General features: G+C 36.4%; 1 protein-coding gene across 19 annotated transcripts in view; it reads right to left on the bottom strand.

The window, feature by feature from the left end:
• Positions 1-17710, bottom strand: part of LOC112652954 (disintegrin and metalloproteinase domain-containing protein 18) — a 183548-nt gene that overhangs the window by 74930 nt on the left and 90908 nt on the right. For 10 of the 19 annotated variants that reach the window (XR_007402609.1, XR_007402611.1, XR_007402610.1 and 7 more), the window contains 2 exons: positions 16241-16430; positions 14741-14932 (listed from right to left, as the gene is read on the bottom strand). Coding sequence is in view for 12 of the 19 variants with exons in the window: in XM_049094828.1 (XP_048950785.1) it covers positions 14741-14932; positions 16241-16430 (382 nt within the window). In the remaining 7 variants the exon portion in view is untranslated. The remainder of the gene's footprint in view (positions 1-14740; positions 14933-16240; positions 16431-17710) is intronic. The other 9 variants (XR_004805811.2, XR_004805813.2, XR_004805812.2 and 6 more) reach the window with 2 other exon arrangements.

The following is a 17710-nucleotide window of genomic DNA, read 5'->3' as shown; positions in this document are numbered from 1 at the left end:
AGATACTAGCTAATAGGATACAACAATACATTAAAAAAATTATTCACCATGACCAAGTAGGATTTATCCCTGGGATGCAAGGCTGGTTCAACACTCATAAAACAATCAATGTGATTCATCATATCAGCAAGAGAAAAAACAAGATCCATATGATCCTTCAATAAATGCAGAGAAAGCATTTGACAAAATACAGCATCGATTCCTGATCATAACTCTTCAGAGTGTAGGGATAGAGGGAACATTCCTCAACATCTTAAAAGCCATCTGCAAAAAGCCCACAGCAAATATCATTCTCAATGGGTAGCACTGGGAGCCTATCCCCTAAGATCAGGAACAAGACAGGGGTGTCCATTCTCACCACTGGTATTCAACATAGTACTAGAAGTCCTAGCCTCAGCAATCAGACAACAAAAAGAAATAAAAGGCATTCAAATTGGCAAAGAAGAAGACAAACCCTCACTCTTCGCCAATGACATGATACTCTACATAGAAAACCAAAAGACTTCACCCCAAGATTGCTAGAACTCATACAGCAATTTGGTAGCGTGGCAGGATACAAAATCAATGCCCAGAAGTCAGTGGCATTTCTATACACTAACAATGAGACTGAAGAAGAGAAATTAAGGAGTCAATCCCATTTACAATCACACCCAAAAGCATATGATACATAGGAATAAACCTAACCAAAGAGGTAAATGATCTATACCCTAAAAACTATAGAACACTTCTGAAAGAAATTGAGGAAGACACAAAGAGATGGAAAAATATTCCATGCTCGTGGATTGGAAGAATTAATATTGTGAAAATGTCAATGTTACCCAGGGCAATTTACACGTTTAATGCAATCCCTATCAAAATACCTTGGACTTTCTTCAGAGATTTGGAACAAATTATTTTAAGATTTGTGTGGAATCAGAAAAGACCCCGAATAGCCAGAGGAATTTTATTTTATTTATTTTTATTTTTTATTTTTTTTAAGCCAGGGGAATTTTAAAAAAGAAAACCATAGCTGGGGCATCACAATGCCAGATTTCAGGTTGTACTACAAAGCTGTGGTCATCAAGACAGTGTGGTACTGGGACAAAAACAGACACATATAGATCAATGGAACAAAATAGAGAATTCAAAAGTGGACCCTCAACTTCATGGTCAACTAATATTCGACAAAGCAGGAAAGACTATCCAGTGGAAAAAAAGACAGTCTCTTCAATAAACGGTGCTGGGAAAATTGGACATCCACAGGCAGAAGAATGAAACTAGACCACTCTCTTGCACCATACACAAAGATAAACTCAAAATGGATGGAAGATCTTATTGTGAGACAAGATTCCATCAAAATCCTAGAGAAGAACACAGGCAGCACCCTTTTTGAACTTGGCCACAGTAACTTCTTGCAAGATACATCCATGAAGACAAGATAAGCCAAAAGCAAAAATGAACTCTTGGGACTTCATCAAGGTAAGAAGCTTTTGCACAGCAAAAGATACCGTCAACAAAACTCAAAAGACAACCTACAGAATGGGAGAAGATGTTTCGCAAATGACGTATCAGATAAAGGGCTAGTTTCCAAGATCTATAAAGAACGTATTAAACTTAACAGCAAAGAAACAAACAATCCAATCATGAAGTGGGCAAAAGACATGAACAGAAATCTCAGAGAGGAGACGGCCAACAAGCACATAAGGAAATGCTCCGCATCACTTGCCATCAGGGAAATACAAATCAAAACCACAATGCGATACCACCTCACACCAATGAGAATGGGGAAAATTAACAAAGCAGGAAACCACAAATGTTGGAGAGGATGTGGAGAAAGAGAAACCCTCTTGCACTGTTGGTGGGAATGTGAACTGGTACAGCCACTTTGGAAAACTGTGTGGAGGTTCCTCAAAGAGTTAAAAATAGAACTGCCCTAGGACCCAGCAATTACACTGCTGGGGATTTAACCCAAAGATACAGATGCAGTGAAACGCCGGGACACCTGCACCCCGATGTTTATAGCAGCAATGTCCACAATAGCCAAACTGTGGAAGGAGACTCGGTGTCCAACGAAAGATGAATGGATAAAGAAGATGTGGTCTATGTATGCAATGGAACATTACTCAGCCATTAGAAACTGACAAATATCCACCATTTGCTTCGACGTGGATGGAACTGGAGGGTATTATGCTGAGTGAAATAAGTCAATCGGAGAAGGACAAACATTATATGGTCTCATTCATTCGGGGAATATAAAAATTAGTGAAAGGGAATAAAGGGGAAAGGAGAAAAAAATGAGTGGGAAATATCAGAGAGACAGAATATGAAAGACTTCTAACTCTGGGAAAAATACTAGGGGTGGTGGAAGGGAAGGTGGGCGGGGGGTGGGGGTGACTGGGTGACGGGCACTGAAGTGGGCACTTGATGGGATGAGCACTTGGTTTTATTCTATATGTTGGCAAATTGAACATTGAACACCAATAAAAAAATAAATTTGTAAGAAAAAAAAAAGAAAGGATGAATACCTATCATTTACATCTACGTGGGTGGAACTGTAGGATATTCTGCTGAGTGAAATAAGTCAATCAGAAAAATGCAATTATCATATGGTTTCCTCATATGTGGACTATAAGAAATAGTGAAAGGGACAGTAAGGGAAGAAGGAGAACTTGGGAAAATTAGCTGTTGACTCTGGGTAACAAACAAAAGGTTGTGGAAACAGAGGTGTGTTGGGGAATGTGGTAACTGGGTGATGAGCATGAAGAAAGGCACATGATATGATGAGCACTGTGTGTTATACTATATGTTGGAAATTGAATTTAAATTAAAAAATATTTTTAATGCAAATGGACTAAATGCTTCAATCAAAAGATATAGGGTGACAGAATGTATAAAAAACAACATCCATCTATATGCTGCCCATAAAAGACATCAAGACAAGCATAGATTGAAAATCAGAGGATGGAGAAACATCTATCCTAGCAAATGGATATCAAAAGAAAGATGGAGTAGCATTATTTATATAGAAAAAAATTAAAATTTTAAACAAATACTATGACAAGAGAGAAAGAAGGACACTATGTAATAATAGAAGGGACAACCCAACAAGATATAACAATGAAAAATATTTATGTACCCAATGCAGTAGCACCCAAATACATAAAATAATTAATAGCAAACATAAAGGAACTAATTGGCTATAATACAATAATAATAGGGGACTTTCACACAGAACTTATATTGATGGATGGATGATGCAAACAAGGTAACAGTAGCTTTGAAAGACATACTGCGGGATGCCTGGGTGGCTCAGCGGTTAAGCATCTGCCTATAGCCCAGGGCATGATCCTGGGGTCCCAGGATCAAGTCCCACATTGGGCTTCCTGCAGGGAGCCTACTTCTCCCTCTGCCTGTGTCTCTGCCTGTCTCTCTCTGTGTCTCTCATGAATAAATAAATATAATCTTAAAAAAAGAAAGACATACTGCAGTAGTTTGATTTAACAGAGAAACTTAGAATATTCCACCCTAAAACAGCAGAGTACACATTGTATTCAACTGCATATGGAACATTCTCCAGAATAGATAACATTAGCTGACAAAACAAACTTCAGCAAATTCAAGATCAAAGCCATACCATGCATGCATCCTTTCTGGCCACAAAGCTATGGAACTATAAGTCAACCAAAGAAAGAAATCTGGAACCATTAAAGACCCTGAATAGGCAAAGCAATCTTGAAAAGAAAATGCAAAGTTGGAGGCATCACAATTCCAGACTTCAAATTATATTACAAAGCTGCAGTCATCAGGACAATATGGTGACATACCCAATAATGCATCAGTATCCATAAGATATATAATATGATACAACTCAACAACAAAAACTGAAATAATCGGATTAAAAATGGGCAGAAGACATAAACAGATATTTATCCAAAGAAGGCATACAGATGGCCAAAAGATATATGAAAAGATGCTCAACATCAGTCATCATCAGGGAAATACAAATCAAAACTACAATGAAATATCACCTCACACCAGTCAGAATGGCTAAAATCAACAACACAAGAAACAACAGGTGTTGGTGAGAATGTGGAGAAAAGGAAGACTCATACAATTCTTGTGGGAATGCAAACCAGTGTAGCTACTGTGGAAAACAATAGGGAGATTCCTTAGAAAGTTAAAAATAGAACCACCTTATGATCCAGCAATCACACTACTGTGTATGATGTTTACACAAAAAATACAAAGGTACAATTCAATGGGAGTCATGCATCCCTTATTTATAATATCATTATTTATAATAGTAAAGAAATGGAAGCAACTCAAGTTTCAAACAATAGATGGATAAGGAAGATGTGTGTATTTATAATGAAATATTATTTAACCATAAAAAGGATTGAAATCTTACCATTTGCATTGATATGGATGAAACTAGATTGTATAATGCTAAATGAAAGAAGTCTGTCAGGGAAATACAAACCATATGATTTTACTCATATGTAAGTTAAGAAAAAAAAAGTAAAGGTGAAAAAATAAGAAAGAGACAATTAAGAAAGTCTTTAAAAAAAATAAAAAGATTTATTCATGACAGACAGGCTCCTTGCAGGTAGCCCAATGTGGGACTTGATCCCAGGATCCCAGGGTCACGCCCTGAGCCATAGGCAGACACTCAACCACTGAGCCACCCAGATGTCCTGAAACAGTCTTAATTATAGAGAACAAATTGATGGTTACCAGAGGAGAGGAGGTTGGGGGATGGGTGAAATAAGTGATGGTGACTAAGGTGTGTGCACTTATGATTAGCACAGTGTGTTGTTTGATAGTGTTGAATCACTATATTGTACACATGAAACTAATATAACACTATATGTTAACTAACTGAAATTCAAATAAAACTTAAGGGCATCTGGGTGGCTCAGTGTTTGAGCATCTGCCTTTGGTTCAGGTTGTGATCCCAGGGTCCTGGGATCAAGTCCCATATCAGGCTCCATGCAGGGAGCCTGCTTCTCTCTGCTGGTGACTCTACTTCTTTCTCCATGTCTCTTGTGAATAAATCATTAAAATCTTTTGTAAAAAATTCAACTTAAAAGAGAGGGGAAAAATAAGAGAATGAAATTCTTTTAGATGCTACAACATGCATGAACCTTAAAAACAAGATTCTAGGTGAAATAAGGCAGTCACAAAAGAACACATGTTGTATGATTCCACTTATATGAGACACATGGAGTAGTTGAATTTTTAGAGACAGAAAGTATAGTAGTGGATACTAGTGGAAAAGAGTAATGGGGAAGTATTGTTTAACATGCACAAGGTTTCAATTTAAGATGATGAAAAATCTCCAGGGAAGGATAATGATGGTGGTTGCACAGCAATGTAAATGTATTTAATGTCACTGGAGTGTACACTTGTAGACCATTAAATAGTACTTTTTGTTATGAATATTTTACCAAAATAAAAAAGTAACAAAAATGGCACCTGCTATATGTAGATGACAAATTGCCTAAATTAGACAAGTATAGGGGCATAAAAAATTAATTATATATATATATTCATTGGTTCTTAACTGCCTTTTCTTACTGGATTTTAGACATGATCTCAAGTTCTGTTATTAATTAAGAAATAATTTTCATTAAGAAACTGAGGACAAATAATGTTATCAATAAGTAATTTTGGAAATAGATAAAACATACCATATTTGGCACTTTATTGACTCCGCTACCTTCCCAAGACTACTTTTATAGTTTTTCCAATACTTGTGGTATTGTCTTATATTTTGAGTAACACAAGAATTTTTTATATATAGACACAACATAGGCTTATAAATAATAATTTATCCTTATATGGTGATGTATACAAATATTGTAATTTAACATGATAGAATTAATATCCTGGATTCCTGAAGTCCACTCTAAAAGGCTATTTATAACATATATGTCTATTAAAAATAAGAATCTTGCATTTAAAAAAATATCAATATTTTCTACATCCTGTGATGAGATCATACTTCGCTTTCATTCAACACACTTTCCTTATGTCTGCTGTCACTATAAATGTGTGTCAGGCAAAGTCTTGGAAGTACACTTTCAATCAAATAATATACCACAAATGATATGCTGTAACTAGTTATTTTACAATCAATTTCTATCTGCAGGGGGGCCTGGGTTGCTCAGTACGACTGCCTTTGGCTGAGGTCATGGTCTTGGGATCCAGGGATTGACCTTTGTGTCAGGCTCCCTTCTGAGCAGGGAGTCCTCTCCCTCTGTGTGCTCTCTCTCTCCTCAAATAAATAAATAAAATATTTTTTTAAATGTCTATTTGCAGAGTTCTGATTCTACGCATTTTTAAAAAGAAAGAATGAATAAAAAATATGTGTGTCTGAAATATTTTTAAAAATAGCTATTATTTGTGTGGGAGCAATTATAGTTATTTAACAACAATGAAAATAAGCCACGGTTATTTTTGAATAAAAAAATAATACTTTACAAAAATTCAAATATACATCCAAATATAATTTTATCACAACTTGTGATAATACTTTTCATCCTGCTTAGTTAAGAATGAGACCTACTCTTCACTGGAAGCTCAGAATGACAGTGGTGCTTAGCATCATTGAGTTGCCTAGTTATGATCAAAGTCTCTGACAATGGAGAGGCGGGGAAAGATGGCTCACCTGGCCCCACCAACTTACCTAGATAACTTTCAAATCATCCTGAAAACCTACGAATTTGACCTGAGATTCAACGAGAGAACAGCTGGAATGCTACAGAGAGAAGGATTTTTGCTTTTAACAAAAGGTAGGAAGACAGAAAATAAAATAATAAAATAAAATAAAATAAAATAAAAATAATAAAATAAAATAAAATAAAATAAAATAAAATAAAATAAAATAAAATAAAATAATCCAGTGGGAGAAGGGCCCTGCGAGGAGCCAGGCTAAGGCTGGGAGAGGAAAGGCTCCGGGACAGGAAAGCCTCACCCTGGAGAAGTGGGAAGATAAAAATCTGCACCGGATTCTTCCCGGACAGAAAGGCGCTTAGCAGGGAAATCCGGCAGAATCGCAGGAGGCGCAGGGAAGCCTCCAGTATCCGGGGGTCACTAACAGAGGAAGTACACCCAGGGGAAAGTACACCACAGACTGTGGGCTGAGCTCGGTAAAGGGCTGGAGTTGTGCCCCACGGGGTCTTGGGGGAAAAGCTGGTGGGTCAGGTGGGGACTCTGGATGGAGGCACCCTGCCACCTTCGGGAACTGCGGCCTGGGAACACGATTCCAGGAGCTCAGGCCCCAGATCCCAGGGCACTGAGCAGACACAGCCCACGATCCTACACTCCCCCCAGGACAGGTGGAGGCAGGGAGGGCACAGGACAGTGAGGACTCTCCTGCCGCCCGGCACCCCCAAGCTGTGCAGATCAGTGCCCCTGCACTGCCCGGGAACATCCAGGCCACGGCGGACTGGGAGACTGCGTTAGTTACTGAGGGGACCTGACTCTAGGGCAGGAGAGTTGGCCACTTCCAGTGTTGTTGTTCCTCCTTATTTCACATTGTGCCTGAGAGAGTCTCTTGCTGTCTACAAGAGACTCATTTTGGACCTAAGAACACCTACAGCCTGAAAATGAAGGGATGGAGAAGCATTTACCATTCAAATGGGCCTCTAAAGAAGGCTGGGTAGCAATCCTCATATCGGATAAATTAAGTTTATCCCAAAGACTGTAGTAAGAGATGAAGAGGGACACTATATCATACTTAAAGGGTCTATCCAACAAGAAGACCTAACAATCATGAATATTTATACCCCTAATGTGGGAGCTGCCAAGTATATCAATCAATTAATAACCAAAATAAAGATATACTTAGATAATAATAGACTAATAGTAGGAGACTTCAACATGGCACTTTCTGCAAATGACAGATTTTCTAAACACAACATCTCCAAGGAAACAAGCGCTTTAAATGATACACTGGACCAGATGGATTTCACAGATATTTACAGAACTTTACATCCAAATGCAACTGAATACACATTCTTGTCAAGTGCACATGGAACTTTCTCCAGAATAGACCACATTCTGGGTCACATATCAGGTCTCAACTAATACCCAAAGATTGGGATTGTCCCCTGCATATATTTTCAGACCACAATGCTTTGAAACTAGAATTCAGTCACAAGAGAAATTGGAAGAAATTCAAACACGTGAAGGTTAAAGACCATCCTACTAAAAGATTAATGGGTCAACCAGGAAATTAGAGAAAAATTTAAAAGATTCATGGAAACTAATGAAAATGAAGATACAACCATTCAAAATCTTTGGGATACAGTAAAAGCAATCCTAAGAGGGAAATACAAGTATCCCTCAAAAAATTGGGAGAAGCTCAAATATACAAGCTAAACTCACAAATAAAGGAACTGGAGAAAGAACAGCAAATAAAACCTACACCCAGCAGAAGAAGAGAGATAATAAAGATTCAAGCAGAACTCAATGAAATAGAGACCAGAAAAAAATGTAGGACAGGGGATCCCTGGGTGGCTCAGTGGTTGAGCACCTGCCTTTGGCCCAGGGCGTGATCATGGAGACCGGAATCGATTCCAACATCGGGCTCCCTGCATGGAGCCTGCTTCTCCCTCTGCCTGTGTCTCTGCTTCTCTCTCTTTCTGTATCTCTCATGTATAAATAAATGAAATAAAAAAAAAAACTGTAGGACAGATAAACACAACCAGGAGTTGGTTCTTTGAAATAATTAATAAGATAGATAAACCACTGGCCAGCCTTATCAAAAAGAAAAGAGAACAGACTCAAATTAATAAAATCACAAATGAAAAAGGAGAGATCAAAACCAACACCAAGGAAATACAGACGATTTTTAAAATGTATTTTGAGCACCTATACGCCAATAAATTAGTCATCTAGAAGAAATGGATGCATTTCTGGAAAACCACAAACTACCAAAACTGGAACAGGAAGAAATAGAAAACCTGAACAGGCAGATAACCAGGGAGGAAATTGAAGTAATCACCAAAAACCTCCCAGGACACAAAAGTCCAGGGTCACATGGCTTCCCAGGGGAATACTATCAAACGTTTAAAGAAGAAACAATGCCTATTCAACTAAAGTTGTTCCAAAAGATAGAAAGGAATGGTATACTTCCAAACTCATTTTATGAGGCCAGCATCACCTTAATTCCAAAACCAGACAAAGACCTCACCAAAAAAATTATAGAACAATATCCCTGATGAACATGGATGCAAAAATTCTCAACAAGATACTAGCCAATAGGATACAACAATACATTAAGAAGATTATTCACCCTGACCAAGTGGGATTTATCCCCAGGATGCAAGGTTGGTTCAACAGTCATAAAACAATCAACGTGATAGATCATATCAACAAGAGAAAAAACAAGAACCATATGATCCTCTCAATAGACACAGAGAAAGCCCTTGACAAAATACAGCATCCATTCCTTTTTCTTTTTCTTTTTTTAAGATTTTATTCATCCATTCATGACAGACACACAGAGAGAGAGAAGCAAAGGGAGAAGCAGGCTCTGCTCAAGGAGCCCAATGTGGGACCTGATCCTTGGACTCCAGGATCACACCCTCAGCCAAAGGCAGGTGCTAAACCTCTGAGCTACCCAGGAATACCCTACAGCATCCATTCCTGATCAAAACTTTTCAGAGTGTAGGATAGAGAGAACATTCCTCAGCATCTTAAAGCCATCTATGAAAAGCCCACAGCAAATATCATTCTCAATGGGTAGCACTGGGAGCCTATCCCCTAAGATCAGGAACACGACAGGGATGTCCACTCTCACCACTGCTATTCAACATAGTATTAGAAGTCCTAGTCTCAGCAATCAGACAACAAAAAGAAATAAAAGGCATTCAAATTGCCCATGAAGAAGTCAAACTGTCCCTCTTTGCAGATGACGTATACTGTACATAGAAAACCCAAAAGACACCACTCCAAGATTGCTAGAACTCATACAGCAATTTGGCAGTGTGGCAGGATACAAAATCAATGCCCAGTAGTCAGTGGCATTTCTATACACTAACAGTGAGACTGAAGAAAGAGAGATTAAGGAGTCAATCCCATTTACAATTACACCCAAACATAAAATGCCTAAGAATAAACCTAACCAAAGAGATAAAGGATCTATACCCTAAAAACTACAGAAGACTTCTGAAAGAAATTGAGAAAGACACAAAGAGATGGAAAAATATTCCATGCTCATGATTGGAAGAATTAAAATTGTGAAAATGTCAATGCTACCCAGGGCAATTTACACATTCAATGCAATCCCTATCAAACTACGATGGACTTTTTTCAGAGAGTTGGAACAAACCATCTCAAGATTTGTGTGGAATCAGAAAAGATCCCAAATAGCCAGGGGAATATTGAAAAAGAAAACCATAGCGGGGACATCACAATGCCGGATTTCAGGTTGTCCAACAAGCATGTGATCATCAAGACAGTGTGATACTGGCACAAAAACAGACACATAAATCAATTAAACAGAATAGAGAACCCAGAAATGGGCTCCTCTCAACTCTATGGTCAACTAATATGTGACAAAGCAGGAAAGACTATTCACTGGAAAAAAAAAGACAGTGTCTTCAATAAATGGTTCTGGGAAAATTGGACAGCCACGTGCAGAAGAATGAAACTAGACTATTCTCTTGCATCATACACAAAAATCAGCTCAAAATGGATGAAATATCTAAATGTGAGACAAGAATCCATCAAAATCCTAGAGGAGGATAGGCAACACCCTTTTTGAACTTGGCCACAGCAACTTCTTGCAACACACATCTATGAAGGCAAGGGAAACAAAAGAAAAAATGAATTATTGGGACTTAATCAAAATCAAAAGCCTCTGCACAGAAAAAGAAACAGGTAACAAAACTAAAAGACAACCTAAAAAATGGGAGAAGATACCAGATAAAGGGCTAGTATCCAAGATCTATAAGGAACTTATTAAACTCAACAGCAAAGAAACAAAGAATCCAATAATGAAATGGGCAAAAGACATGAACAGAAATTTCACCAAAGGAAATACAGACATGACCAACAAGCACATGAGAAAATGCCTAGCATCACTTGCCATTAGGGAAATACAATCAAAACCACAATGAGATACCACCTCACACCAGTGAGAATGGGGAAAATTAACAAGACAGGAAACAACAAATGTTGGAGAGGATGTGGAGAAAGGGGAACTCTCTTGCACTTTTAGTGGAAATGTGAACTGGTACAGCCACTCTGGAAAACTGTGTGGAGGTTCCTCAAAGAGTTAAAAATAGAGCTACCCTACGACCCAGCAATTGCACTGCTGGGGGTTTACCCCAAAGATACAGATGTAGTGAAATGCCGGGACCCTGCACTCCGATGTTTATAGCAGCAATGGCCACAATAGCCAAACTATGGAAGGAGCCTCTGTGTTCATAGAAAGATGAATGGATAAAGAAGATGTGGTCTATGTATACAATGGAATATTACTTAGCCATTAGAAATGACAAATACCCATCATTTGCCTCGATGTGGTTGGAACTGGAGGGTATTATGCTGAGTGAAATAAGTCAATCAGAGAAGGACAAACATTATATGGTCTCTTTCATTCGGGGAATATAAGTATTAATGAAAGGGAATAAAGGGGAAAAGAGAGAAAATGAGTGGGAAACATCAGAGAGGGTGACAGAACATGAGAGACTCCTAACTCTGGGAAATGAACAAGGGGTAATAGAAAGGGAGGTGGGTGGGGGGACTGGGGTGACTGGGTGATGGGCACTGAGGGGGCCACTTGATGGGATGAGCACTGGGTGTTATGCTATATGTTGGCAAATTGAACTCCAATAAAAAAATAAAAACAAAAACCAAAAAATACTAATTCAAAGGGATAAATACAGCCTAATGTTTATATCAGTATTATCTACAATAGCCAATCTATGGAAATCGCCCAAGTGTTCATCAACTGACGAATGAGTAAAGAATATGTGTGTGTGTGTGTGTATATATATATATATATATATATATATATATATATATATATAATGGAATATTACTCAGCCATAAGAGAATTAACTCCTGTCATTTGCAACAATATAGATGAGGCTAAAAGTATTATGCTATGTGAAATAAGTCAGAGGAATATAAATACAATATGAATTTACTCATATGTGGAATTTAAGAAACAAAACAAATGAGTATACACAGGAAAAAGGAGAGAGGCAAATCAAGGGAAAGACTTAACTATCGCAAACAAACTGATGGTTATCAGAGGGGAGGTGAGTTGGAGGATGGATTAAATAGGTAATGGGGATTAGTGCAGCTGTGATGAGCACCAGTCATTATATATAAGTGCTGAATCACTGAATTGTACACCTGAAACTAATATTACACTGTATGTTAACTAACTGGAATTTAAATAAAAACTTAAAAAAAAACCCTAAAAACAAAAGCAAAACTAAAATAAAATGTGAAAAGTTAAAGAAGAGAATCTTAAAAGCAGGAAGACAGGAACAAATTATGTTCATCAAAAATTTCATTAGGCAATCAGTGATTTATCAGCAGAGATTTTTTTTTTCAGCCCTGAAGAAGCGGCATGATATTCAAACTGCTGAAAGGGGAAAAACAAAAACAAAAACAAAAAACAAATCATCCCTCTAAGAATACTCTGACCAGCAAGATTATCATCCAGAAATGAAGAAATAGTAAAGAGTTTTCAAGAGAAGTAAAAGCTAAAGGAGTTTGTCATTATTGTCTTACAAGAAATGTTAAAGGGGCTTATTTAAACTAAAAATAAATTACAGTAATTTAGTATAATAGCTGGAAAACATACAGAAGTAAAAATCACACTGCAAAAAATAAATATAATATAGGTAGCGATTAACAATTATAAAGCTACTATGAATGTTAAAAGATAAAAGTAGTAAAATTAACTAAGCAGCAATAATTAGTTAAGGGATACATATAATAAAAAGATGTAAAATGTGACATCAAAAACACATACATACAAAACACAAAAAGGGGAGAGCAAAAATTTAGAGTTTTAGTTCAAACTTAAGGTGCTATACATAAAAAGATATATATCAATCTTATGGTAACCACAAGACAAAAATTTATAGTAAACACACAAGAGAAAATGAGAGAGAAACATAAGCATAACACTTAAGTCATCAAAACACAAAGGGAGAAAACGGGAAAGAAAAGGAGACAAACCACAGTAACAGCCAGAAAACAATGAATGAAACAGATATGAATAAGTACATATGCATCAACAATTACATTACATGTAAATTGTATAAATACTTTAATCAAAAGACAGAGTGTCTGAATGGATAAAATAACAAATACAGCCAGTATCACAATGAGTGACGAAAAGCTGAGAGCTTTACCTCTAAGACCAACAGCAAGACAATTTTTAGTCAACATAGTATTGGAAGTCCTAGCTGCAACAATTAGACAACAAAAACAAATAAAAGACAAACAAAGTGGAAAGGAAGAAGTAAAACCAACTATTTGCAGATGACATGATATTATATATAGAAAACCCTGGGGTACCTGGGGTGGCTGAGTCAGTTAAGCATCTGACTCTTAATTTCTGCTCAAGCCATGATCTCAGGGTCATGGGATTAAGCCTCATGTCAGGCTCTACACTCAGTGCAGAGTCTGGTTGTCCCTCTCCCTCTGCTCCTCCCCTCATTTATGCTCTTTCTTTCTCCCTCTCTAAAATAAATAAATAAATATTTTTAAAAGGGAAAATCCTAAAGACTCCACCACAAAACTGTTAGAACTAGTGAAGAAATTCAGTAAAGTTTCAGGCTTAAAAAATCAAGGTAAAAAAATCTGTTGCTTTTCTACATGCTAATAAACTATCAAAAAGATTTTTTTTTAAATCCTACTGACAATTACATCAAAAAGAATAAAATACCTAGGGATAAATTTAGCCAAGGAGGTGAAAGATCTGTACACTAAAACTATAGGATGATGATTGAAATTGAAGAGGACACAAATAAATGGAATGGTATTCTGTGCTCATGCAGTGGAAGAATTAATATTGTTAAAATATCAATACTAATCAAAGCAATCTGCAGATTAAATGCAATGCCTATCAAATCTCCAAAGGCATTCATCACCAAAATGGAAAAAAAATTCTAAAATTTGTATGGAATCACAGATGGCATTTAATTGACAAAAGAATCCTCAAAAATAATAAACCTGGAGATACTACATTTTTCTGGTTTCAAACTAGATTATGGAGCTATAGCAAATGAAACAGTATAGTATAGGAATCAAAATAGGCATATAAACCAATAGAATAGAATAAGGAGCCTATACATGTATGGTCACTTAATTTACAATGAAGGAGACAAGATATACAATAGGAATTAGTGTCTTCTAACGATGGTGTTGGGAAAACTGATAGCTACACACAAAAGAATAAAACTGGACCACCACCATCTTAACATGTACAAAGATTAACAATATATTAATGACTTGAATGTAATATCTGAAACCATAAAGTTCCTAGAAGGAAACATAGATGATAAATTCAACAATATCTTAAAGATTTTTATTTTTTGAATCTGATATCAAAGGCAAGAGAAACAAAAACAAAAAATAAACAAATCAGACTACGTCAAACTAAAAAGCCTTCACGCAGTAAAAGAAACCATGTACAAAATAAAAAGGCAACTTACTGTAAAAAGATATTTCCAAATCGTATATATAATAAGGGGCTTAGATCCAAAATATGTAAAGAACTCACACAACTCAATAACAGAAAAACACAACCCAGATGTTCATCAATAAATGAATGGATAGGGATGCCTGGGTGGCTCAGTGGCTGAGCTTCTGCCTTCGGCTCAGGGCATGATCCCTGGGTCCTGGGATTGAGTCCCACATCCGGTTCTCTGCAGGGAGACTGTTTCTTTCTCTGCCTGTGTCTCTGCCTCTCTGTCTCTCATGAATAAACAAATAAATAATAAGTAATAAATAAATAAATCTTTTAAAAAATAGATGGATAAAGAATATGTGATATATATATATATATATATATATATATATATATACAGTGCATTACTACTCAACCACAAAAAAATAATGAAATCTTGATATTTGTGACAACATGAATGAAACTTAAGGATATTATGCAACTGAAATAAGTCAGGGAAAAACAAATGCTATTTCTCCTATATGTGGAATTTAAAAAAACAAAACAAAACAAAACCCAGACTTACAGTCACAGAGAACAGATCGGTGGTTGTCAGAGGGGAAGGGATTGGGTAGGACAAAAAAGATGAAAGAGATTAAAAAGTACAAGCATATAGGTTCAAATAAGTCATGAGGATATAATGCACAGTAGGAGGAATATAGCCAATAATGTATTAACTTTGTAGGTGATGGACTATAGACTTGTTGTGGTGATCATCTCATAATGTGTATAATGTCAATTATGTTGTACACCTGAAACTAATATAAGATTTAGGTCAAATATACCTCAATAAAAATAATTAACATACAGTTTCATAAAATAAGAATTGATAATTGATTCACGATTTCAAGGTTTTGTTTTGTTTTTAATTCTGCAAGTAAGTTTGAATGTCCTTTATATGTGTAGTACACTGATTTACAATTGCTACTTTAATTCTCAGATGCCTTATATTTTCTGGAAGGTGTGCACTTGTATTTACAAATTAACTAACAGCCTCTGAATCATCGCTGTTCTCCCTTTAATGACTATATGAGCGCAAACACTCAAATGTATGTATATATATATATATATATATATATATGTACATCACTGTAACCATACTTTCCTGATATAGACTTTTTGTTTGGTTCTCCAAACTTCTCACACTTATACATAATGTATAAGTAATGATCATAAACGTAAACAGATGGTTTAAGAAATATAAAAGCTCACTTACATTTCTTTGTGAAGGAGGAAAAACTAAAAACTCAGAATTCTATGATTAAAATTTGTTAGCATTCAAAGATTGGATAAAAATATCACCTTCATTTAGTGGAATGTTGTGCTTAAAACACATACGCATCTTCTCATACCAGGATTAATGACAGGTTATAACACCCAAAAAGCAAAGTTATTGCATAAATGAGGCCTAGTTTAATTATCTTTTCAATATTGTATGGGAAATAATAGTCACCACCAGGTTCAAATCCGTTCAGTGTAATTGTGATAGTCATCATGGAAAATAGTATTTGACTATTACATAATTTAACACAGCTAAATATAAATTTTTGTTACCATTTGTGCACCACAAACAGTGCCATCAGCTACATAGGCATAATCTCTTCCATCTGATCTCACTGATAATCCAGTAGTCATAGATATGCACGCATGCCCTTGAATATAAGAATAAACTGCAGATCGAACATCATTTTTATAAGTATTCTTATGTGGCCAAACACAAGCTAATTTTCCACAGAGAACATCCCTGAAATTAAAAACAAAATTCCTATTACTTTGTCTTTTAATGATTCCGATTTCCAAGTAAATGTTTTATATTACATAAATGTTTGATATAACTTTTGGCAGAAAAAAAAAAGCCAAAGTAGCATTATCCTATGATGTATGACAACTGAATACAGTGGATTAGCACTGTAATCAAATTGAATACTGTACACTGAACTCAAATTTGCAGTCATAACTTCATATTTCAGAAATAAACTTTTTGTCTAGCCTACAGTTGGCCTAGAGCACTCATATTTACCACACTCCATGGGAAAATTCATCACCTGCTTCCACTTTACTATAGCTTGGCCAGTCTGGTGATTTGTTGCTCAACATTTCCTGAGAATAGTTGATTGCATTTATTAACTCTATCTTTTGAGCCCCTTCTGTTAATGAACTTGAACTTTAGTCAGTACACTTCTGTAGTATACACACTCTTAATATTGATCTCAAGATTTTTCCAACATGCTGATACTTCCAGTAGTTCTGCACTTCTCCTCCGAGAATTAAGAAACCTTGAAATCTCCTTTATGCCACAAGCATACCAAACATTATCCCATAAACAGTTTATTTAGCCATTTATAGTCTATCATGGGATAGAATACTGGCTTCTTTAAGACTTATAATATTCCTAGACTATATCTTGGCAAGTAATCTATATCACTTCCTGCTCTTGGATTTACTCAAATCTATAATTTTTCATTTTCAATGGAAACAACTACTTTTTTTTAAGATTTTATTTATTTATTCATGAGAATACACAGAGAGGAGAGAGAGAGAGAGAGGCAGAGACACAGGCAGAGGGAGAAGCAGGCTCCATGCAGGGAGCCTGACGTGGGACTCGATCCTGGGTCTCCAGGATCACGCCCTGAGCTGTAGGCGGCGCTAAACCGCTGAGCCACCCGGGCTGCCCTAGAAACTATTCTTGACTATTGATATGTGCTTGTCAAGCATGCCATTATCATTTCTTCAAAAGTCTTCTCTTATAGATAACAAGGTATGATTGATTAAATCTTGTCTTTTGGACTATAAAGGTCTCCTTATCAGATCTCCCCTCATCACTATTCACTTTGTGATTTCAGACATGCTCTTTCAATCTATCAGTCTTCTTGCAAAGTGGTGGATACTATCTTAGTCCTATCCAACTAGACACTTTATGCAGCTGTCTATAATATTCATAAAGGAACAAAGCCCTTTTTAAATTTTTTTTTATTTATTTATGATAATCACAGAGAGAGAGAGAGAGAGAGAGAGAGAGAGGCA

Source organism: Canis lupus, chromosome 16 (genome assembly GCF_003254725.2).
Source record: "Canis lupus dingo isolate Sandy chromosome 16, ASM325472v2, whole genome shotgun sequence".
Classification (NCBI taxonomy): Eukaryota; Metazoa; Chordata; class Mammalia; order Carnivora; family Canidae; genus Canis; species Canis lupus.
This window is presented reverse-complemented; position numbering and strand designations above follow the sequence as displayed.